This window comes from Pteropus alecto, unplaced genomic scaffold (genome assembly GCF_000325575.1).
Source record: "Pteropus alecto unplaced genomic scaffold, ASM32557v1 scaffold90, whole genome shotgun sequence".
NCBI lineage: Eukaryota > Metazoa > Chordata > Mammalia > Chiroptera > Pteropodidae > Pteropus > Pteropus alecto.
Genome location: NW_006429894.1, coordinates 88,679 through 111,737, shown reverse-complemented (window position 1 = coordinate 111,737; position 23,059 = coordinate 88,679). Strand labels below are relative to the sequence as shown.

Here is a 23,059-nt window from a genome sequence, read left to right as displayed (position 1 = left end):
TCACAGCTGTGCTGAAACCTTGCTGGACAGCCCCTGCTGTAGGGCCGGCCTGGGCGCTAAGTCCCGCCCTCAGCCAAGCCCTCTCCTCCCCCCACTGTGAGCTAGCTGCTTGCCTCCTGTAGTGCACGCTGGAGGTGGCTGAGACCACCTCCGTCCTCATCAGCTGTGCTGAAACCTTGCTGGACAGCCCCTGCTGTAGGGCCGGCCTGGGCGCTAAGTCCCGCCCTCAGCCAAGCCCTCTCCTCCCCCCACTGTGAGCTAGCTGCTTGCCTCCTGTAGTGCACGCTGGATAGGTGGCTGAGTGACCCCTCTCGGCCCTCCCCTGCTAGCTCTGTGGCCCTGTGCAAGCTGCTCCAGCACGGCATCAACACGGACGACAGGCGGCTGCAGGACATCCGTGTGAAGGGCGAGGAGCTGTACAACGTGGACGAGGGTGTGCGCACCCGCTCCAAGTCGGCCAAGAGTGGGTGACTCTGGGGTGTCTCTCTAAACTGTAACTGTTAGTGACGGGTCTTGTAAGAGGCAGAAAACTGTGGGACAGGACGGGACGGTTCCTGCCTGTTGCTGGTCATCGACAAGCACCACGTCTGGCACCAGGATCCGGCTTCCGGCTTCGTGCCTGGCAGGTCTCGGTCACTGAGTCTCCTCTGGCCTGTGACTCTAGTGATTTGTAGGTCATGAGTGCAGACCTGACTCTGGAGCAGTAGCTTTGTGGTCACCTGTGCTGCCCGTCCAGCTGCAGGTCCTGGAAACAGGCAGGCCCTCTCGCACGGTCACATCGTTACGGGCAAACGCTTGTCACCTGTTAATCCCTGACTGAGAACGCTCCTGACCTCCCTGACGACCCCAGGCACACGGAGAGTGTGTTACCTAAGTCATTCTCTGGCAGCAGGAGGACGGGGGGACAGTGGCAGAAATGACCCGATGACGTCCGACTCTCTTTCTTTCCCAGACCCTGAGCGCTGGACAAACATCCCTTTGCTGGTCAAGATCCTCAAGCTGATCATCAACGAGCTGTCCACCGTGATGGAGGCCAATGCTGCTCGCCAGACCGCGCCCGCGGAGTGGGGCCAAGGTGCTGGGCCCTCGCCCCGGGGACCTTGGCTGGCAGCCCACACTAACAGGGTCCCGAGTCCTGACTGGTCTGCGAGTCCCCGTGGTCTTTAAGATGCTGGCGTGTGGTGTTTGCTGGCTCACGTCCCTGGCACACAGCCGCTGTCGGCCCTGCCTGCACTGGGCCTTGGGCTTCTCAGCCTGTGGCCGCCCCGGCAGGCCCCGCTGCAGAAACCCTCAGGGCATGGGTCCCGGCCTGTTGTGGGGGCATCTGCACATCCCCCCAGCTGCTTCTCGTCTCCGCGCAGACGACTCCAACGACATGTGGGAGGACCCGGAGGACGAGGAGGAGGAGGAGGAGGACGGGCTCGCCGGCCAGCTCTTGTCCGACATCCTCGCCACGAGCAAATATGGTGAGCTGCTAGGGGGACCGCCGTGGCCTCTGCACCCTGGTGCTGGGAGTGGGCACAGGGGTGGCGCCCAGGTGGCCTCGCTTTGACCCGCCCACGGGGCTGTATCTGGCAGAGGAGGACTACTACGAGGACGACGAGGAGGACGACCCCGACGCCCTGAAGGACCCTCTCTACCAGATTGACCTGCAGGTGAGCCCGTCCTCAGACCGCAGCTCGCCAGGGGCAGTGTGTCCAGCCTCAGGACAGGCACGTGCGCTCAGCCCCGGCCTCGTCCACCGGCGGCGTGCTGCTGCCGTGCCACGTGGTCACGGGCTTCGCTAGCCTGGAACCTGGCGCCTCACGTGTGTGTCCGTGTTGTGACGCAGTGTCCTGGGGCTGCGCTGTGACAGTCCTCAGCGCGGTATGATGCGTGTCTCCCCGTGGACTTCAGTCTCCAGGCTGAACCTAAACCAGACCCAAGAAAGTAGGGAACTGCCTCTTGGGGTGCCATGTCCGAGGCCACTTGGGGTTCTCGTCCCGGTGCCCGTGGTAATGCCACCCCTCCCCCTGCAGGCGTACCTCACGGACTTCCTCTGCCAGTTCGCCCAGCAGCCCTGCTACCCCATGTTCTCAGGCCACCTCAACGACAGCGAGCGGCGGGTGCTGCAGACCATAGGCGTCTAGAGCGTGGCCGTCGGCTCGGGGCCTCCTCCCCCCCTCACAGCCTGGAGACGCGCGGCCCCTCGGCCTTCACAGGGCGACGTGGACGACCGTCCAGGCCACGTCCTCCACTGCCGTCACTTAGGAATGCTGGAACAACGGACAGCCCTCGGCGTCCCCCTGGAGCTCCCCACCTTGAGACGCCCCCCGCTCCCACTGCACCCACTTCTGTCCCTAGAGCCGCCTGCTGGCCAGTCCAGAGGCGTGTGCCCACGGGGTCCTGCGCCCATGAGTCACTCGCCCCACCACGGGCAGGCCGGCGTGACTGTCCACCTGAAGCAACAGATTCCTCGCTGATGCCGTGCTGGGACCTGCCGTGTGCAGACAGGCGGGCCCTGGGGAGAGGCCGACGCACGCGCGGGGCTCTCGGTGGGCGTGAGGAGCGCAGCACGCGACAGCGTCTGGTGCCTGCTCCTCCCCGCTGCACAGGACGCCGAGGTCACCTTGTCCTGCCTCTTTGCATGACAGCCCCCTCCCGAGCTGTTCTTGCGTGTGCGTACACACACGCGCGAAAAAAGCCAGGCAAATGGCAACTTGTTTTTCCTTTTTTAGAAAAAAAAAAAATGGGAAAACAGATTTTTTTAAAAGCCACCTGACTGTATTTGATAAGCCTCTCCCACGTGCGGCCACACAGCCCGACAGTCAGGTGACCCCCCCACAAGGGCCTCGAGAGTCGTTAAGCCGTAGGCCTCGAGTTGGCGGCGTGTATTTTTCTAGGCGGGGGAAGGAATCTTTACACATGACTGGGGCCGCGTGGCACAAGTGTCAGCACCCGCGCCCGCTTCCTGAGGACAGCGAGGCCGGGAAAGACATGGGCGGAACCGCGTGCACCTCGCATCTCGGCCGACCCGGCTCGAGGTCACCCTGTCCGGTCGGGGATCCCCAGGCAAGGGCCGCTAACCAGGAGGACGTAGTCTGCTGTGGGTTCGGCGTGGGAATGCGGGTCGGAAGTCACGGGCTGGGAGGCGAGGCGAGGCATCCGCCCCCGACGGCTGCAAAGCCTCTCCAGGGTGGCTCTCGGACGGGAGATGAAGCAGGAAGCGGATGTGAATCTCCGTTCTGAAGGAAGGGGGACCCGTGGGGCATTCACTCTCCAGGACTGTCGCGGAAGCTGGATTTTGTGGCTGACAGTGACGTGGTGCCACCAGGTGTCTGGCCGCCGTGTCGCGTGGAAGCGCCTGTCTCTGCGAAGCCCGTGGACGTGCGCTCACAGTGTGTCTGCAGCCAGCCAGCTTCCGAGGCCCACCCGGCCTCTGCCTCCTGCTGTCCGTCGCCTTCGGGTCGGGGTCACGGATGCTGAGAAAATGGTGGCAGGCTGGCCAGTCCGGACCCCGGGAACCGGTGTGAGCCTTAGAGACTCGTTCCACACTTGACCCCAAGGCGGCGCCTGTGGGTTCCGTGCCGAAGGCCCTTTGAGCCAGACCCTCCTCCGGTTTGGGCGCAGAGCAGCCTCAGGCCAGCAGCACTGGACTGCCGAGTGTGGGGGGCTCCGGGCCCCGCAGACGGAAGGGCAACGTGGGTCCCTCTGTGGTGCCAAAAGTGGTCCTCTTCCTGCTCTCCTGGCTTCTGGGGACAGCTGGGCCTTTTGCCTCTGAAGAATTCGTCCTGAAGGAGGAGACTGGTGTCAATGGGGTCACCTGGGTGTGCAGCCATTTCCTGTGTTTCCGGAGTGTTCGCCTCTGGGTCCCCTCACGTCACCATCCCAGTCTCCCCCGTTGAGTTGAGACCACAGCCAGGGCCAGGCGGGAAGACAGAGGTACCTGCTAGAGACCGGAGCGCTGACCACGGGGCAGTGCCGGCTCCTGTCCTGTCGCTTGTCTGGCCGAAGAGAACGCGCTTCAGTCCGGAAAGGGCAGGCGGGCCGGTCGGAAGGAGCTGGCGGCCACGATGAGCCAGGTTGGGGACGTGAAGACGGAACTCGCTGCTCTGACACCGCGGTGTCCCCTGGTGGGTAGCAGCGGGCACCAGGGCTTCCCGAGCCCATGGACCCTCGGGGAGAGACCGAAGGGAGAGGAGCACAGAAGGCAAAGGGAGGTGTCGTCCAGGACGGGACGCCGACGGTCACGGGTCCGGCCTGCGAGCGACAGCGCGTGCAGAGCGGGGCAGCAGGTGACACGCGCAGGAGGGTGACAGCAGACGTGGGGTTCAGTGCGTATTCACGACAGGCTCGAGAGCGACGGATCCGCACTGGCCGCGGGGCCCAGTTCTGTTAACACCGGGAGCATCTGGACACAGAAGCATCAGGGAGACGGAGCGGCCCCCCGCCGAGGGGCAGTTCCTGACGGCCGGGCTCGGCCCGCAGCCCCCGCCGTGCGGATGGCACCGAGGGCTCTCTGTGCCTTACCCATTTCACAAGAGACTTTGAGGCCATTTACAACGGAAGTGCCAGGTACAGAGAACAGGAAACCTTGGGAAAGATGGCAGTTTAGGATCCAAACAAATATATCTGCAAACCATAAAAATACGAGAATCTGAACGTGAGGTTTTTTCAAAAAGTGCAGATGGGAGCGTCTGAAAAGCCAGGTGTGGCGTGTCACGCTGCGGACGGCTCTGCCTGCCGGTCACGTGCTCGTGTCAGGAAGTGTCAGCTCGTCCCCTCGGGGCTCCATGTGGCCCTGGGCGCGGCAGCAGGCACACGTCCAGAGCTGTGGGTGAGAAGGGCCGTCCGCGCCTGGCTGGGGTGCCGAGGACCCCGCTCATGGCTGTCAGATCCATCCGCAGGCGGAAAACCGGGGCGAGGCCCTCGGGTGTGTCCAGGGAAAGCTGGAAGGGGCTGAGGCGGCTTGGGAAACAGGACACTAGAAAGCGAGGGTGTTGTCTGGGGAGAGACAGTCTCCCCTCACACGGCCGCTTGTGGCCGCCCCGGGTCTATCATCCGCGCAAACACTAAGGCTGTTATGCTGGGGCCGCTTGGTCCTCTCCCCAGGAGAGCTGGTCTGGCGGGGTCAGTGTGAGGACGTGGACGTGGTGCGTGCTTCCACTGCCCCAAAAGGCAGGGTTGACGGTGTTACAGAAGGAGCCAGGCAGGGCCACCCAGAGCTGGTGACCGTTGGCCAAGCACCGGTGAGACGGTCGCCCAGAGTTCTGAGCACATGCCCTGCTGCTGACGGTCGCCACGCCCGCCTCGGGCTGCCGCGTCTGATGCCCTTGCGGACTGCGGGGTTTTGTCCACCCCGCTCAGAACAGTGGGCCGAGACGGACACCACGGTACCTGCCGAAGTCACAGCAGTGCAGGACCGCGACCCAGGCGACTGCTTCGCGCTGTTTCCTGCTCCCTCCCCTGTGCGTCTGCCGGGTGATGTGCAGGACCGCGACCCAGGCGACTGCTTCGCGCTGGGTGACGCGGGCAGGACACGCCGGAGGAACGGAAGCCTTTAAGGAGAGGCCATCGTGGAGTGTGTGGTGCTTACGGCGCAGCGCTCAGCCAGACGCGGGCTGGGGGACAGTGGGGGCCGCGGGGATGCCCCACGTGGAAGTGACGTGCGTGTCCGCACTGCTAGAGCGTCCTCATGCGAGTCCAGACGTGGCTGGGACACCACAACAGGGTGGTGGCAAAGGGGAGACGTGGCAGGGCAGCAGCTCCTGTGACAGGAGGCAGGGTTCCCCGAGTGGTCGCCGTGGAGCCCACCTGGCTGCCTGAGGGCCCTGAACCACTGCCCTGTCCCCGAGCCGAGTCACTGCGGGAGCACTGCCTGGGGTTCGGGTGGGGGCCGCTCACCTCCCCACCCCCCTCTCAGCAGCCCACCCTTCCTCCTCGCTTGCCCACCCCCACGTCCGGGCCAAACCCAGGACTCCCGCTTGGGGACAAAGCTGTCAGAGCTGAGGTGGGGCTTGCAGGAAAGGCCTGGTATCAGGTCCTTCCTGGAGCCCTCCCCTTGGTCCTGTTGGGCCCTGTGGGGCGAGGGCTCAGGGTCATCGCCCAGCCTGGACTGCAGCTTTGCAGGAGGGGCTCTGGCCAGGGGCAGGAGACTGGGTTCATCCCGGGTCCATTTGTCACTTGGCGTGTAACCTTGGGTCACTGTTTTGTCTTCATAAAGTGAGAGGCTGCTAACGTGGACCTAAGGGACAGTGACAGTGAAGTGGGCTTCGGGACAACGGTTCTTGGTTTCTGAGGCGCCTCTCAGTGCGAACATGGGGCACACTGCGTGTCCCCACATGCCTCACGCTGGCTGGGCAGCACAGCCTTCTGGGACGGGAGGTTCCCCCAGACCTTCTCAGGCCCTGGGCTGAGCCCCCCCAGTCTCGGCTCGCTGTGGCCCCCCTGCTGGCCAGGAGCACAGCTTCCTGGTCCCCATTACGGGGACCCCTGCCGTGAGTGCAGCAGGGCGAGACGGCCGGTGCTTGTCTCCAGTGCCAAGCTCTTGGTGACCCTGCTCATGGCTGTGGCTGCTGCACCTGCTGCTGCCCCTGTACAGCCCCGTCGAGCCCCTGCGAAGGTGCGGCCAGTGCTGGCGTGAGGAGCTGAGAAGCTGGCTGAGCCCGTGGGGCCCCACGGTCCAAGGGTGTGTGCTCCTGGGCGTGCACCTGCCAGCACGTGACCCCAGCCGGAAGACCGCGGGGCCACCCGTGGACAGTGTGCCCACGTGTGCATGAGCGTGGACACTCAGACGCACACACCGTGCCGCCTGTCCAGCGCGGCGTGTGTGCAGGGGGCTGTGCGTGCACGGGCCTCCCCGCCAGCCTGGCGCTGGGGTCTGGAGTGCTGAGTGTTGGCGTGTGAGTGCACACGTGCCCAGACCTGATGGGAGCAGTGCCACTGTGGACGATCAGTGTGAGGGGAAGGGCTGGGTGCCCCTGGGGGCAGCTCAGCTAGGTGACAAGGCAGCAGCCCCAGGAGCCACCCTCTCCTTGCCCACGTCTGACGTTCCCTGGCTGTGCTTTCCAGAAGCCGCTGGGGGCCGTGCTAAACGGATCACACCAGCACGCACATGGCTCCCTGCCCAGCTCTGCCCAGCAAGGACTGGAGGCCAGGGTGGCAGGTGGCCAGCCTGGAGATGCCGGAGGGCCGGGCCAAGTTGCTCGCCAGTCTTCTGGGGGAGTTAGGGGGCGCCCTGTGGAGGCAACGCCCTCCATGCTGACCCTGTCCCCTACCGAGGCCGGGTGATTCCAATGACAGGCAACCTCATGCAGCCAGGTGCCCACACCCCCAGGCCCCCAGATCTGGCCCCCAGTGGTTCTGCCCAGCTGGGTCCCCATCCACAGCCCTGCAGGTGAGTGACCAGTCTGGAGCCCCTTGCCACTCCATCCCCCAGCCCTGCCCGTCTGTCACCCCGAGTCCCTCTGCACCCTCTGGCTGGACACCTGCAGGCTGGCCCTTGGCAGGCGTTCTGTATCCCTCTGCTAGGCGTCTGCCAGTACCTACACCACCCAAGGTTCCATGGGACCAATCGCGTCCCTGCCCCACCTGTCTCTGCTCCTGGCCCTGGGGTGCCTAGGGGTCTAACACTCAAGCCACAGCCTGGGCCCTGCCGGGGACAGCCCCCGGGAAGCAGACAGAGCTGAGCTGGGACTTGGCCAGTTTGAGGGGTGAGTGGCGTTGCTGGACCACTTTTACTGGGGGCAGGGGAAGGACAGGAAAGCTGGGGTCTGGCCCCTCAGCTCTTGGAGATCCTCCACACCTGCCGTGGGCAGCGGGCCGAAGGAGGGCGGCAGGATACAGGGAGGGGCCTGGATGAGGGACTGGGAGAAGGTCGTGGGGCAGAGGTGGCGGCACGTGGCGCTCAGGCTCAGAGCTCTCCGAGGTCCGAACGCATGCTGGGTGGTGCCGGCGTCCAGATCCCAAGCTTCCAGGGCCCCTCGCGTGGCTGCAGTCCTGCCCGGAGCCAGGGGGGCCGGCGGCGCAGGGCGGGAGACTCGGAAGGGGACCGTGGAGCGCTGCGCGGGGGCGTCCCGGTCGGCAGGAGGCCGGGTTTGCTGTGTCTCCTCTGGACCTTGCGTCTCCAGTCAAAGGTGGGTGCGGACCCGCGAGACCCTTTGCGGCTCCCACCCCGGCCTCACGCGCCACCAGGTGGCGCTGTGCTCCCGCGTCCGGCCGGGCGCCAGGGAGGGTGACGTGGTCCGGCCGGCGGGCCACCCCTGGCTAAATGGCGTCCTTCCTTTGGTGGAAGGGGCTTGCTAAGGCGGCAGGTTCTGTGGAAGCCTTAGGGTTCGGAGACCAGTCCTGTGGCCCCGTGCCCGGCCTCACGCCAGCAAGGGGAGGAGGGACATCTGAGCTCCGCCGTCACTGCCATTTACCCTCCCTGGGCGGGACGCTATCTGCAAAATGGAGTCAAGCCCGGCCTCTGCCTGGGAGCCGGCTCGGCCGCGTTCACCCTCGGGGCTCTGGACCGGGCCCAGCCCTTGTTTGGGGGGCGGGGAGTGCGCGGCAAGGAGCTGAGGCTGTGCCCTGGGACCTGAGCTCCACTCCCAGGGTGGCCTGTCCTGTGTTCGGCCAGACTTAGCATGAGGGTCCCACTCCCCAGGAGGGACCCCGCCACCACCCCCGAGAGGGTGACACTGCTGTGCACCCCCCGTGGAGCCCTGGAAACCTTCGGGTGACAGACCCAAGGCGGCAGTGCCACAGTGCCCAGGGGAGCCAGCACCCTTAAGCCTTCGAGCTAGCAGTTCGCCTGTGATGTGCCTCGAGGGGCAGCCGCGGGGTGCCGCTGCCCAGATGCTTTCTTCAGTCTCTGCCCCGCCCGGGCCTGTGGCTGCCGTGAGCAGCTGGCCACCAGCCCGCGGCCAGGGGAGTCGGGAGGGAACATGCCCTAATATAGCCACCTGGGCTCCTCTGCCCGTCGGCCCCGGTGGCAGGACCAGCCGGGAGCAGCCCCTGCTGAGGCCCAGCCTCCTGGCCTGGACAGCCAGGTCGGTGAGGAGGCTGTCCCCACACTGGACTTGTTTTACAGCCACCACGGGGTGGCATGGCTGGGAGCCTGAGTTTCTAGAATCCTCCAGGGAGCCCAGGTGGGCATCAGGACCCATGGTACAGCCACACATAGTTGAAGGCTTCATATATTATCAAAATCTTACGGAAAAACAAACAGCCATTTATACATCAGCAGGGAGCGTGAGGAAAGTGTCTGCTTTGGCGTCAGAACTTCAGGTCCGGCTGCTGTGTGTCCCTCCCCCGTCCAGAGCCCACTCCCTGTCCAGGCAGCTGCCCCTGCCACGCCCTCTCCGAGGGAGGTGGGGTGTCATCAGCCCATCCCGTCCCCCTACCGTGGGCCCTCGCGATCTGCCACCAGCCCAGCAGCGTTGCCCCAGGGCTCCTCAGAGGCCCGGATCCTGGCCCCAAGGGCGGTGGGCTGGGCTGGTGACGTGGGCCCCGTGGGACATCTGTCCTGGACCACAGGCCTTTGGCAGCCTGCCAGCTGCGTGGGCCCCAGGCTTGCCGCCTTCTCAGTGACTTGTCCAGATTCTTCAGCTCCAGATAGAAAAGACACGTCTGGAGTTCTCAGACCGGAAAGGGAAGGCCGGAGAGCCGCCCTCCAGGTGCTCCACGGCAGAGCGGGGATGTCGCAGCGGGGCAGCTGGGGCGGGGCAGCCCTGGAGGACGGTGCCTGGCCACCTGGTCCTACTGGAGCAGCTTGGGCACTGCCACCTGTAAGGGCAAAGCAGAGAGAGTTGAGGGAGGGAGCTGGGGCCTCACGCCCCTGCCACCCCGGCCTGGGCGGCAGACACTGCGGTGCGAGTCTGAGCCGCAAGGAAGCCAGGTGCTGACGCAGGCGGCGTTCCAGACGCGGTCGCGAGGCCGGCCAGCTGGCTACGGACTCTGCTGCCCAGGGACAGCTGGCGGGCACAGTGCTGAGGGGCCCGGGGACGCGGGAGTGGGGTCAGGACGAACGGGGGGCCGAGGCACAGCTTCTGGGTGCTGAGCTGACGGGAGGCAGTCCCCCCTCCTGGCACAGGTGCGCCCCTGGGCCCCTGCAGCGTCCCCAGGCGTCCCGGCCTCCAGACCGGCCCTCCCACACCTACTTACCTTCTTGAGCTGCTTCAGGTTGCTGGAGCGGATGGCGGCCAGCAGCTGGTCACGGGAGTTCTTCTCCTGGGCAGGGAGGGCTCTGTCCCCCATCTTCCTCTGGGTGGCGGGTGACAGCGAGTTCCTCAGGTTCTCCACGGCCAGGGGAGGGGCCAGGGGAGGGGCCAGGGGAGGAGGGGGGGGCGGTGGGGCCGCTGGGGCGCCCCCTTTCCCAGGCGAGTTCTTGGGCGAGGCCTTGGGAGACGGCTGGGGGGCGGGCCGGGGGGCGCCCTGGGCCCGGGTGCCAGCCGCCGCCACCTCCGGCAGAGCCCCCTTCTCCGCGGCGGCCTCCTGCGCCCGCCGCTGCTCCTGCAGGCGCCTCTGGCGCTGCCGGTCCATGTTGCGGCTGAGCAGGTTGGTGACGGCCATGCGGGGCCCGGCCAGCTCGAAGTGGTAGCCGAGCTTGAGCAGGGTGGTGTTGTCCCTGAGCAGCCGGGCCATCTCCATCTCCGCCTTGCCGCCGCAGATGTGCCGCTGGTTGTGGAAACGCAGCTCAGCCAGCGTGCCGTTGTGCAGCAGGGCGCGGAAGATGGCCAGCAGGCCCTGGCCCGAGATGCGGTTGGAGTCCAGGTTCAGGCTGGTGATGCTCCGGTTGGCCTTGAGCATGATGGCGATGGCGAAGGCCACGTGGTCGTCCGCCCGCGTGTTGGCCAGGGCGAACACCTTGACCACGCTGTTGAACTCCAGGGCCTCGGCGAAGCGCACCAGCACCTCGGTGGTGATGCAGTCCGAGTTGTTGACGTTCACCTCCGTCACCGTGGGGTCGTTGGCCCGCACCTGCTCCAGGGTCTCGTCAAAGATGCTGGGGGCCGCCTCCGGGGGCGCCTGTCCCTCTGCCGCGGGGGGCCCCCCTTCCTGGGGGGGCGCGCCCTTCCCAGCCTCGCTGCTCCTGGCGCCCCCTTTCGCCTGCTCGTCTTCCCTGTTCTCGCCCCTCTCCTTGGCGGCCTCTGTCTTCTTGTCCTTGTCCTTGTCCTTGACCTTGTCCTTGACCTTGTCGTTGTCCTTGACCTTGTCCTTGTCTTTGTCCTTGTCGTTGTCCTTGTCCTTGTCCTTGACCTTGACCTTGTCCTTGACCTTGTCCTTGTCGCTGCTCAAACCCGTGCTCCTGGCGCTGCCTCTCTCCCCCTCCTCCTTCCTGGGGGTGGCCCCCGCGTCCCCCCGCACGTCCCTCCCGGCCTCCGTCTTGTCCACGGCTGCCTGGCCCCGGCCCCGGTCGCTGCCCCCGACGACCTTCTCCCCCGTGGGCCTGGGCCGCTCCGCATCTTTGCCTTTGTCGATGTCACCTTTGTCCCTCGAGAAGCTTCTCTGCAGGGTCCCCCTCCTCGGCTCCCTCCCCGCCTCTGAGCCCTTCCTGGGGCCCGGGGCTTTCGTGCTGGCATCTCTGCTCCTCTCCGCTCCGTCCTTGGCGTCCGCCTTGGTCTCCACTCGCTTGCTTTCCTAAGAATTCAGAAAAGAAAAATAAACATGAGCTGGCTCGAGGGAGAGGAGCGAGGACGGACGAGCGTGGACGGCGCTTACGTAACCTCGGGACCTCCGGGGCTCAGGCCGTGGAGAGCGGGCCTGCGTCAGGCCCAAATCCTCGGGGTCCTGGGACGCCAGCCAGCCCCCGGGGAGGCCGGCGGCTCCCCCCGAGCCCTCGGGGCTGTCCTTTTCTGCCCGAGACTAGGGCTGCGTCCGGGGGGCCTGCTGAGCCAGGCTGCAGCCCAGCGCCGGAGGAAAGTCACTGAGTCTGGTCCCGTCTTTAGAATTTCGAATTTGTGCTCATCACGGCTCTTTTGCATTAAACTTGATGTTTTACAACATTCTCGAAAATAAGCGGTTGTCGTGACCACTGAGCTCTAGGTGTCCCTGGCACTCAAGGCCTCACCTGCCTCGCCCTCTCCTGGCCCTGTCCCCAAGCGTGGGTCAGTGGTTCCCCGACGCCAAGATTCTGTGGCCAGTACCCTTCCTAAGGCAAAAAAAGGTCGCAGGGAGCCACGAGTCCGCTGACACTCATTTTAGTGAAAGGTATTTACACATCCTGCCCACTGTCATCAACGTGAAGCGAGCAGGAGCCAGGGCAGCCCTTTATGTCGGATGCGTGTGGCCTTCTGCGGATGCACAGCATCTTCCCTGTGCTTCAGGAGACAGCTGACCGAGGGGCCTGGCTCCTGCCGGGCCAGCTGAACTCAGGACCTCGGGTCCTGTGGCTCCCCTGCGCCCACAGACACAGAGTGGTGCCGAGCGGCCACCGCCCCTCCATGGGGCCACTTCTCCACGATGTGGCCGAAGTCGGAGCCGTATGTCGATAGCACTTCCCACCCCACGCACAGAGTGGGGACAGCGGGACACCTGAGGTCAGATGCGACCCCAGGGTCACAGGGACCTCGAGCGTCCTCGAGGTCTGTAAGAGATGCCGCCTGCTTGCTAGAAAGGCCTCTGTCTCCCAAGGGTGCTGGGGAGGAACCCCGCCCTGCTCTGCGGCCCAGCCTCGCGGGGGGAGAGCTGGTGGGCCCTGTGGAAACAGTTTGTACCTGAAAACAAACACAGGCCATCGGGGACCAGCCCCGGTTTATTTGGCAGCAGAAGTCCTTGGCTCCTCTGCGAGAATCACAGCGGGCCGGGCGGCCAGGGGCACAGAGCCTGGTGAGACAGGCCCTTGGAATGTGCCCTTGCCCCCTCCTGCCCCACGGCCGGGGGCTGCATGGCGGAGTGGGGGCAGGGAGCCCCTCACACTCACTGGGCTGTAGCTGGATGTGACAGGCAGAAGGAGAGCCGGTTTGCAGCAGGAGCGGGGAGCAGTCTGATGGTCACCCTGCAGGACACGCCTGAGACCTGCTCACAGCCTGGCTGGGGACGCCCTCTTCCTGCCCCAGCCCACGTTCAAGGGTCTCACCGCCGGCCCCTCAGGAGCAGCTGGGCGAGGCCCCCCGCGGACACTGCTGCCCGCCCCCGCGCCCCCACCGCAGGCCTTGTCCTTGTCGGAGCCCCTGTGCGCTGCCCTGCCCCGTGTGGGCACAGGTTGCAGGGACGAAACCCAGCCGACGAGTCGAGTCGGACCCTCCACCAGCATCGCGCCTCAGTGTGACCTCTGACCTTCCCCAGCTGGCCTGCCTGGCCAGCGTGCCCCTGCCGCCCACAGAACCACGCACCCCAGCCCAGCCTAGCGCCCCCAGAAGCCCTGGGTCTCCCCCAGAGCAGCCCCCACGCCCTCGGGGCGCTTCCCTGACACTGGGGGTCTGCCGCGTGCCTCTTCTGGGGGAGCGGTGCCAACCCTTTAAAAAGAACCTCGTGGAAGCAGGGCGGGGGAGGGGCCGATTAATCATCATTCCCTCCAGGGGCCCAGAGCGCGCTGGCCAGGCGGGCCTTGCCAGGAGCGCAGACGTGGCCTTAAAAGGAGAAGCAGCTCTGTCCTGGGCGGCCGGGCCTTCCGCGAGCTCCGGCAGCACCAGCAGCAGCACCGGGCCGGCAGGCTGCGTCCTCCTACGGCGGGGAGTCGGCCAACGGCTCTGCCTGGGGAGTGGCCGAGACCCGAGACCAACGGGCTGCTCCCTGCCCGCGTCCTGCCCGCATCCTGCCTCCGGGCTCACTCCACCGCTGTCCCCTACAGCCCCAGGGCACAGGCCAATAGAACAAAAAATTTCCACAGGCCTCCAGATGACACGCCAGCCACCGGGCTTGTGGCCCTTTGGGACAGCTTGAGAGCGAGGGGAGCCGGGGCTGGTTCGGGGGTCCTCGGCAGAGGCAGGGGAGCGGAAAGGGTGCCCTGAACGCCTCTGACGAGCCGTGACACGGGGACTAGCGACAGGCTTAGAGGAAAGAGCAGCTCCCGCCCCACGTCCTCCAGGCTGGTGGCCACGTGGCGGGACTCCGGGCCTGCCACTGGGCTGGGACCCAAGTGAAGTGTCTTGAGTGGCTTCCCAGGAGGACACCTACCCTTTCCCTGCCTGGGCCTCCATGCCACGTCCCAGAAGTCTGTCCAGTTGAACAGAGAACACGGCACTGCCTGCACACCGAGAGGGCCGGGGGAGGAGACTGTCCCTCCGCGCCACGGTCCCTGAACAATGAGCAGTTGCTGAGGGCAAGGCCACCCGGCTGAGGCACTGGCCAGCAGCCACGCTGACCACACCTGGTCCCCCTTCCCTCCTGGGACCCACCACCATGAGCAGTGATCTCTGCAGAGGACGTGCCCTCAGCACCTGCAGGGGGGTGGAGCACCCGCAGGCCCCCAGGAGGGCAGCTCCGGGACGAGGCCCGGGATCCTCGGACGAGAGGGGAGGGCGCAGGACCCAGGCCACTGGCGGTGGCTGCACCTCACACACCCTGCCAGTCACGCACGCAGGCGCATTCACTCCTGCCCCAAAGCAAGGCCAGGGGGGTGGCATTCAGTGTCGGGCCAGCCCCTGGCTGTGTCCCAGGGCTGCACGAAGGCTTTTCGCCTGGAGGCACCTGGAAGGCCCAGCTCGGGCCGCAGGCTGGGAGCGGGGGCTCTGGGGTCCCAATGCCTCAGCCGAAGGCCCCGGCCTGAGCTGAAGCCCCCGGGGACACGGGCAGCTGGGGTGTGTGCAGTGGGTTCATTACAGAACAGCATTTTCGGGGCGTCTGGACTACGCTGTCTCTTGCTCTCCTGGGCCAAGGTGCCATTTACCAGGGCTTTCTCGTGTGGCCTGCCCCGGCCCTGTCCCTGGCCTGTGGCAGTGTTCCCCACAGGGCCCAGCATGTCCCGGAGCCTGTGAACCCAGCCAGGGGAGGGCTGGGCCACACTCCTCCCTGCCGCCACCTGGGGACCTCCTGACACCTGGCACAGCAGCTGTCAGGGTTATCTCCCTACTCGGGAGGGCAGGGAGCAGCTGGCCACAGGCTGGAGGACCCGGCGAGGGTCCCCTCGGGGAGCAGCTCCCTGACAGGGCTGGTGTGGGGGGCAGGACAGTGGGCAGGTGGCAGGGCCCAGGGCTCGTGGGGACCTCCTGCTACATGGACCACTGTCCCACCGAGGAGGACCGCAGGTCCTGGCGGGACACTCCAAGGGCTGGTGGCCTTTCGGGGAAGTAGCACCTGGGGGCTAGCTGCCCCTGGAGAGGGGGACGGCAGTGTGGCACCCCAGGGCTGGCCGTCCCTGGGGGGTGAGGGCGGTGCCTGTCACCAGGTTCTCTGTGGGGCAGGAGCCCTCTCCTGGGGCTCAGGGCCCACTCATTAGGCAGAGCCTCAGGCCCTGGGACAGACTGTCCCCTAGACAGTGGCATGGGTGCCCGCTGGCTTTGCAGCAGCCTGTGTGACAGGCTCAGCTCTGCCGCAGTGACCCACCCCCCGACCCTTTTCTCGTGGGCATCACGGCCGTGGCCTCCGAGCCCTCCCTGGGTGGCACTGGAAGAGCCAGGAGCCAGGACACAGACCAAGGTCCTGACCCCAAGAAGGGCGACGAGCTGCCAGGAGCCCGGTCCCCGTGGCAGTGCGGACGCGCGCTGGCGGGCGGCGGGCCGGGCCCCCTGCTCGCGGCCCCCAGCCTCCTGCTCAGCAGTGCTTAGTGGGGCGGGGGGCAGTGGAGGTGCACTCTGCGCTTGGCCGTGAAAAACGCAATGGCCACGGCCTAAGCCCTGGACATCTGCCAAGAGAGCCAGAAGCTGGGGAGGGACCAGGGGGCCTTGGGAACCCCCCGCCCCCACCGCGTGCTCTGTGGCGAGGCGGCGGAGCGGCAGCCGGCAGCGGGGCGGGAGCTGCTCGTTCCTCTGAGCCTGTCGCTGGTCACTGCGCACGCAGCTTGTCACGGGCGTTCGGGGCACCCTTTCCGCTCCCCGCCCAGCCGGCCACCCCACACCCGGGCTCGGCCGGTGCCAAGCCGCCCCCGCTGCTGCCGCCCGCTGTTCGGTCCCACTCTCCTGACGCACACGGCCGGTGGGACGGCTCTGAGGTCTCACCACTGCTGACATCTCTGTGTGTCAGAGGACACGGGCCCAGCACCACACGGCACGGTTCAGGCTCGAGTCTGCACCCAACTGTGTCACTGGGCCTGCGCGGGGACCGCGCGCTGAGCCGCGCTCCCGCCCGAGTGCCCAGCACTGAATCGGGGTGTCACAGCATCAGCCCCCCCATGCTTGCAGGTGTGAGTGCCATGCTCAGGACTTCCCCAGGTCACCATCTAGTTTACTCCTCGGCACTGGCCGCTGGCCCGGGCCACCTCAGCCGGAGGGAGCGGATGGAGGGCTGGGCAGCAGGGTCCTCGGGCTGCAGGCGGCCAGAAGCCTGGGCCCTTCACCTCTGAGGACCTCCACGGGGCCTCAGGCGTCCTTCCCGCTGCTTCCTGTGAGCGCGCACTGTGGCCTGCCGGGGCCACGCTGGCCCCGCACCCTAGAAACAGACAACGCCCAGCACGCCGGGCACTGTGCTCGGGGGAGCTGTGGCTTCCAGGGTCATCGTGGCCTGATACTTGAGTGCAGGCCGGGAGGGGCCCCTGTGGGTCCCCGGTGGGTCCCCAGCAGGTCCCCAGCAGGCGTGCCAGTGACAGGCACGTTGGAGGTGGTGAGGTAGCTGCCGCGTGAATGGCGAGTGACAAAAGCTTCATCGTGTGCGGTGCACATGGGCGGCTCCGAGGCCGACGTGCCGTGGGCTCAGCGGCCAGTCGGGCCATAGCTGGGAGGGCCATAGTCCTGACCCCTCAGCTGGCCCCAGAGCCGCACCCCACCCCTTCACCCCAGCAGCACTCAGGCCTGTGGGGGTGCAGTGGGTGGGGCTATGGGGAGAGTGGCCGGGGCAGGGCTCCTGCGGGAAGGGGGGCTGTGTGCCCCACCCCCAAACAACACGGGGCTTAGCGTCCAGCAGGGCCAGCTGCTGGCCATCTCTAGGACGCCCTCGCCCCCAGGACGCCAAGCCCAAGACAGTCCTCGTTCAGGGCCCACGCGGCACGTGCCCTGTCCAGTCTGTGTCCTCTGCCGGTGACTCTCCCAGCTCCCTGTTCCCTTCCTTCCTGGCGCTGGCTTCAGACCAGGCCAGCCCAACACCAGCCGTGACCGCAGGGCACACCTGAGTCTGTTGGGGGAGGTGGCGGGGAGGCCGCAGCCTTGAAGAAGCCCAAGGCTGGGGGGAGGGAGTGGGAGCTGGAAGGCAGCTCCAGAGCCGGCATCAGTGACGTCCCTGGGAGGAATGCAGTAAACAAGCCAGCCCCCTGAGGCCGGGGGGAGGGGCACTGGCGGCCACCTCATCCCCCCCCCCAGCGAGCAGCTGCGGGGGAGGGGGGGGCAGTCTGTGTTTTACCAAACCAGAGGCTTGTCAGCTCCGGACTAAGCGAGCACAGAACTGTCACCCAGACTCCGGGCACCCAGACTCAGGGCAGGCCACGTGGGCCAGAGTGGGGCTGAAGCCCCGCTAAGTGGGGGTGTCACCGCTAAGTGGGGACGTCTCAAAAGGTTTGCATGCAGACCGTCCTTCCTCCTCAAGGCCGAACGACGCTCCACCGCAGGGACAGACCGTGCGCGTCGCCCCTCACCGGGGGGCGCGGCCCCGTGCGCCTTTGGTGACAGTGAACAGTGCCACGTGGACGCCTACCCCGTCCTGTCCCCACTTCGATCGGAGTCTCTGCCCCCGGGCACTGCTGCAATGAGACCTCCCCGGCCGCCCCCTCCCGGCCGGTGTCGGGCACGTCCCCGCACGGTCACAGCCACGGCGGACGCCCACCCCCTCGCCTCGTCACGCGGCCCGGCTCCCTCGGCAGGCGCTGTCCCCAGCCTCGCCCCGACGACGAGGGACGCCGAGCTCCAGCACAGGGCTCTAGTCCGTGCCCACAGGCACTTGGGGGTCGTCACCCTGACAGGCCTCCTTGAGGTGCCCGATGACCAGTGGGGCCCCCTGCCCTCAGCTCCCCCGCTGGCAGCGGGCCATCTCCCCTGCCCAGCTCCCAGGAGGGACCGGAAGCCCAGGGCCCGAGCTTCCTGCCACCTCCGCTGCCACACGCCGGCTCCTCCGCCTCCGCCCCTGCCCCGGCCGGCCCTCCCCATTCTGCCATCCCCCTACCCTGGCTCCTTCCTGCCCCCTGGCAGCAGCTCACCCTCTCCCTGCTGGCCAACCCCAGCCGCCACCCGCAGCCCGCCCAGGCGCTGCCCGCTGTCCCCGTCACGCCCAAACCCGCCCGAACACGCCTCCTTTATCCCGGCCGTCAGGGTTCCCCTGGTCGCTGGCCCAGCGCTCCGTGGAGCACCCGTCGGCCCCTCGGTGAGCCCCCACTGCTGCGGCAGACTCGCCTTCACCCTCCGCCTGGCTGAGCTGCGGGGACACGCTGCACCCTGCCAGCCAGGCCCTCCCTGGGGACAGGGCTCCGGCCCAGGCTCAAGGCCGGCCTCTCTGTGCACGGGCCGCGCAAGTCGCAGGCCTGCCACAGCCTCCCGTGTTTTCACGTCGGGCCACGTGGCCACCGTCACTCCGCTCTGGACCAGGCCGATGTCCCTCGAAGCCGCGTTCCCGGCTCCAGCGCGGACTTCCAGGCTATGGCGTCCAGTGTCCCCGGAACAGCTTGGCTTGCGGGTCCCAAGGTGCCCAGAGCCCCGAGCCCCGAGCCCCGAGCCCCCCACCGCCATCCTGCCTGGCCGGAGCCGGCTCTCCGCGCAGGACACTCTCCCTGCGGAACTGGTCCAGGGCGGGCTTCGCTTCCGTCTCCGAAGCGTGTGGCTTTGCTTTGGCACACGATGGAGGCGGCAGCCAGGCTCCTTTTCCCCCACAGACAGCTGATGTCTGAATTACTTGTACGATCAGAAAAAAATAAGTTGTTTTATAAAAACAACAAAAAAAATTCATTTTCATAGCAAGGACAACAAAAACAAAAATGGAAACAAAAAACCCAAGACTTCCCAGGCTGCTGGTGAGGAGAAGGGATGGAGGGGACGGATGGGGTCAGAGGGGGGCGGTGCTGGGGCCCGGCCTCCCTGGTTCCGTTCAGGGGGGCCGCCCCAGGTGAGTGGGGTTGGCGCTGAGCCGAAGGGCCGGGGGGCCTCAGGACGTGAGCCTCAGCACAAACGCAAACACCACAGCTCACTGTCACTGCTCATCGTCACCTCCCAGGATCTTGGGGTGGAGTGGTGGCCAAGAAGAGGGCAGTGGCCTGTGACCCTGGGGAATGAGGACATTTTCTGACGCCGTCCAGCTCGAGACCAGGCTTCCCGCGGGGGGGCGAGCGTGTCTGTTGCCTTGTGGGGACATGTTCCGGGAAGGACGGTGATGGCAACACTCGGTGGCTACTCCCTGCACCGCGTGCCCCGAGTCCTCAGGGCGAGCGTGTCTCGTGAGAGGGAGGATACGTAGGGAGGGACACCTGCCACTGCTCGGGGGCTGTGTGGCTGTGGCTGTCCCCAGGGGTCCAAGGAGAGGCAGCCGCACAGAAGCGGGGGGCATCTCGCTCCACGCCGGTGGACAAGTGGCCTTTCGGGGGGACCCTGTGGCCGGGGCTGGCGGGACCCTGCCTGGCAGCACCGTCCGGTCTGCTTGGAGGTTCTCGAGAAGCCATCTCCGGGGCTGAAGGGCTACTGGCTGATCTGTGCGGTGACGAGTCAGCTCCCCCTCTCCGCAGACCTGAGCATTCGGCCACCTGGTCGGCGACATCCTGGGAAGCTTGCGGCAAACCCCATTTTGGAGAAACCGGGAGATCTCTTTGTAGAGACAAACAAGTCACCTAGTGCTCTGCCCTGGCTTCCTGCCCTTGGCTCCCCCGCAGCAGACATGAACCCCACGTCTGGAGCACGCCGTGAAGAGCGACTTAAATGTAAGGTATTTGCCCCAGAGTGCTGGGGCCCAGGCGGGGCCGGGGCTGTCCACCGGCCGCCCGGGTCAGGCGGCGGAGGGGGCTAGAGGCAAATCCAGCACGGTCGAGAAGTCTTGGGAACATGTGAGCGGAGGTGACAGGTGTCACCAGTGCTGTGCGCTGGGGCCAGAGCTGCAGACCCCCCGTCTCGCCCCAGGGTCGTGGGCCGACCTGAGCCCGAGGGGGTTGGCCGACGCGGGCTGCAGAAAGCTCTGGCGGCTGCGGGACCCTGGACGGGAAGAGACCAGCCAGAGGCCATCACAGACGTCCAGGCGAGAAGCGACCTGGACCGAGCGGAGTGGCGAGCATGGGAGGGGAGGGGCCGTCAACGGGCATCCTGGGGGCGCGGATGGGAGCCTGTGAGGCGCACGCGGCCGGGGGGCGATGGGCCGCTGGGCACAGGGCGCCCCTCGTTTCTCTTGGGCAGGAGATGTCACCTCGCCTCATGACTGGACGTCACATGTTTGGCCGTCACGTGTCTGGCCCTTCCCAGCGTCTTTGCGGCCCAGCCCTCTGGAGGCAGGAGATGGACCAGTGGACCGTCCCTCCTGGGCGCCCTCCCCACCCCTGACAGCTTCCAGGTCTGCAGCCTGGATTCTTTCTTAAGTGGAAATGATCCTTTCCTCCCAGGACAAAGAGAGCCAGGCACCTCTGTGCCACTGTGGTCCCTGCGGACGGACATGCTCCTGGGTCACAGGGGCCGGGGGCGGAGGTCTGCCGGCTTGGCAGGCTCTGCAGCACCAACCACGTGGCCCTATGAGAAAGCACGCGGCCTCGTGGTCCCTGGGCTATGGGTACCTGGGGACCCCTCCCGTGAGTCACCGTCAGCCCCTCCACCTCCCGTGCCCAGTGAGCTCGGCCTCCCCTCCACAGCTGTGCTTGGCCCATCCGCCCCCGTCTCGGGCTGTTAGTCAGTGTGCGAGGCCAGCTCAGCCAGCTCCGTCTGCAGGGACGGGCGCCACAGCCCTGCTCGGGGCCCTAGGAGGTGCACGCACTGGGAACCACGTCCATGTCCAAATATAGTCAGAGGACTCGGCCCGGCGCACGCGGGCTGTGGAAACCCCCTCGAAAATGATGTTTAGGGAGAGCTTTTAGTGACACGGGAAAATGACAAGGGGGAAAAGTCAGGAAACCAAATCTACGTGACCGTGCGGCGTAAGGTGACTCCAGCTATAAGGGGAGGGCGCACAGCCACACGCCCAAGCCTCAAGCCTGACTGCGGCTCGTGGCTTTGCTCGGACCACGGGATTGCTGGCCATTTTCTCTTTCCTGCATCTTGCGTGTTGTCCGTAATGAGCCTGATTACATGACGATTACAAACTGGTTTTGAAGGGCCGCAGCCACCAGACCTCGGCCACCGTGCACAGCGCAGACGACTGACACCTCGGCAGGGTGCGGCCGCACAGCCGCGCGGCTCCGGCCGCAGCCCCAGAGCCCTTGGGAGCTGGGAGGGACGAACAGAGACGGAGGGAAATGTGGACACGTTAGAGCGCGGCCTGGAGCCGCACTGTGTCCGGACAGTTCGCGCACGGGCCCCAGAGGGCGAGTCTTCACCGGGACTTAGTAGTGGTTCCAACGCTGGGAAGAAGGCGTCACTGCCCACTCCCCTTCTCTGAGGGTCGGGACACAAGTCACTTTCAGATCGTCTCGGAAGGGCACAGATGAGCGTGCACCTGTGCAGTCGACCGAGCATGCCGGGAATGGTGTCTGCAAACTAGTCGCCTTTCGTTCATTCAGACGCCACCAAGAAGACGGGACAAGATGAGAACGTGTTCTCTGAATAAAGCAGTAAGGAGGTCCTCGGGACCTCGCCACGGGACAGGAAGCCGCCCCCCACGAGAGGGAGAGAAGGGGGTCCCCACACGTGGAAGCTCTCGCGTTTCAGGGAGCAGCGAGGAACCGATGGCTTCGAGTTTCTCAGTGAAACTCGACCTCGGTGACCCGTCTGCAGGGTGCAGAGAGTGGGTGGCACGGGAGGGCTTGGGGAAGGAGGCAGACCGCGCCGTGAACAGGCACCGGTGGCTGCGGCTGTGGGGTTTGAACCACCGCGGCACCGACAGACGTGCCGCGCCGCTTCCCCAGGACGGACCAGCGCTTGGGACCAGGAGTCGCCGTGCCCAGTGCTCGGGCTCTCCCAGGCTGGGGGTGCAGACGGGTGGGGGCCCAGCCTGAGGAGCGAGGGTGATGCCGAGGATGAGCAAAGCGGGATGCAGGCTGAAGTGGACAGTGAGCAAGCGGGAAGGGCGTGTGAATGGCAACGCCGTCCGCCTTGGGAGGGGCACGCAAAGGACGAGCGGCCCGCGAGGCCGCCCCCTGGGGACAGCGAGAGTCCCGGGCGCAGGGCCTGGCCGGCCTCGGCCTTGGCGCCGTCCAGAGCCCCGCAGAGCGGTGGGGGTGGGGCCGTGCCAGGGACAGGGCAGCTCCGGCGCTCAGAGGTGACTTCTCCAGGAAGGACAGCGGTGGCGATCACCTAATCAAAAGCCAGCGTTTGCAAATCACCGTCAGACCCCCCTCCAACTCCTGTGCTCCAGCGCACGCTCGGCGACTCCCCAAACCAGGCGGCCGTGCGCGGCTTGCGGGGAGAAGCCCCAGGAGGTGGCCGTGCGCACCACGCCCAGGTACACGCCAACCGCGGCGAAGCCACGAAGGCCCCCAAAACCTGCCCAAGTGTCCCCGCAGCACCGTCTGCAGCACCCCGAGCTGGGGACGACCCAGACACCCGCAACCTTGGCGAAAACGCTGAGGCGTGTTCGGACGCTGGGAGGCTAACACTGGCACAGACAGCACGGTTGGGCCTCGCGAACACGGAGCTGGGGTGGAGGAGCCAGGCAGATACGGGGAGCACGGCCCGCGTGCGCTGTGTGGACAGCACCCGCGGGCAGGCGGGAGGAGCCCGGGGGGCTGGCGTCAAGCCTGGTGTCGCGAGGGAGAGGAAGCTGGGCGGCCTCGTGCGGTGCTGGCAACTTCTGCTTCTCGTTCGCTTTGTGAGAATTCGTGAAACTCTACATTTGCATTTCATGTGATTCTTTGTGTGCGATTCACATTTCGACAAAAACACATGTATGAGAAAATCCATCGTCGCGAACGATGCGCGACGCAGACGGGACACTGAGCGACGGGACGGAAGCAAAGCCG

The 23,059-nt window shown here is 66.3% G+C and overlaps 2 protein-coding genes across 3 annotated transcripts in view; one reads left to right on the top strand and one right to left on the bottom strand.

Moving 5' to 3' along the window:
* IPO9 (importin 9) overlaps positions 1-4,632 on the top strand; it is a 27,579-nt gene extending 22,947 nt beyond the window's left edge. The window contains exons 20-24 of the mRNA XM_025044781.1: positions 330-463; positions 953-1,075; positions 1,362-1,466; positions 1,579-1,655; positions 2,019-4,632. Coding sequence (XP_024900549.1) covers positions 330-463; positions 953-1,075; positions 1,362-1,466; positions 1,579-1,655; positions 2,019-2,129 — 550 coding nt within the window. The 3' untranslated portion in view covers positions 2,130-4,632. The remainder of the gene's footprint in view (positions 1-329; positions 464-952; positions 1,076-1,361; positions 1,467-1,578; positions 1,656-2,018) is intronic.
* Positions 4,633-9,140: 4,508 nt separating this feature from the next.
* LMOD1 (leiomodin 1) overlaps positions 9,141-23,059 on the bottom strand; it is an 18,548-nt gene continuing 4,629 nt past the window's right edge. Inside the window, exons 1-3 of one of the 2 annotated variants that reach the window (XM_015587473.2) lie at positions 12,678-13,906; positions 10,126-11,601; positions 9,141-9,747 (exon numbers count right to left, since the gene is read on the bottom strand). In XM_015587473.2, the coding sequence (XP_015442959.1) occupies positions 9,721-9,747; positions 10,126-11,601; positions 12,678-12,698 (1,524 nt within the window). In that variant the 5' untranslated portion in view covers positions 12,699-13,906 and the 3' untranslated portion in view covers positions 9,141-9,720. Of the gene's footprint in view, positions 9,748-10,125; positions 11,602-12,677; positions 13,907-23,059 lie in introns of those variants that run through there. The other variant, XM_006904422.3, reaches the window with a different exon arrangement.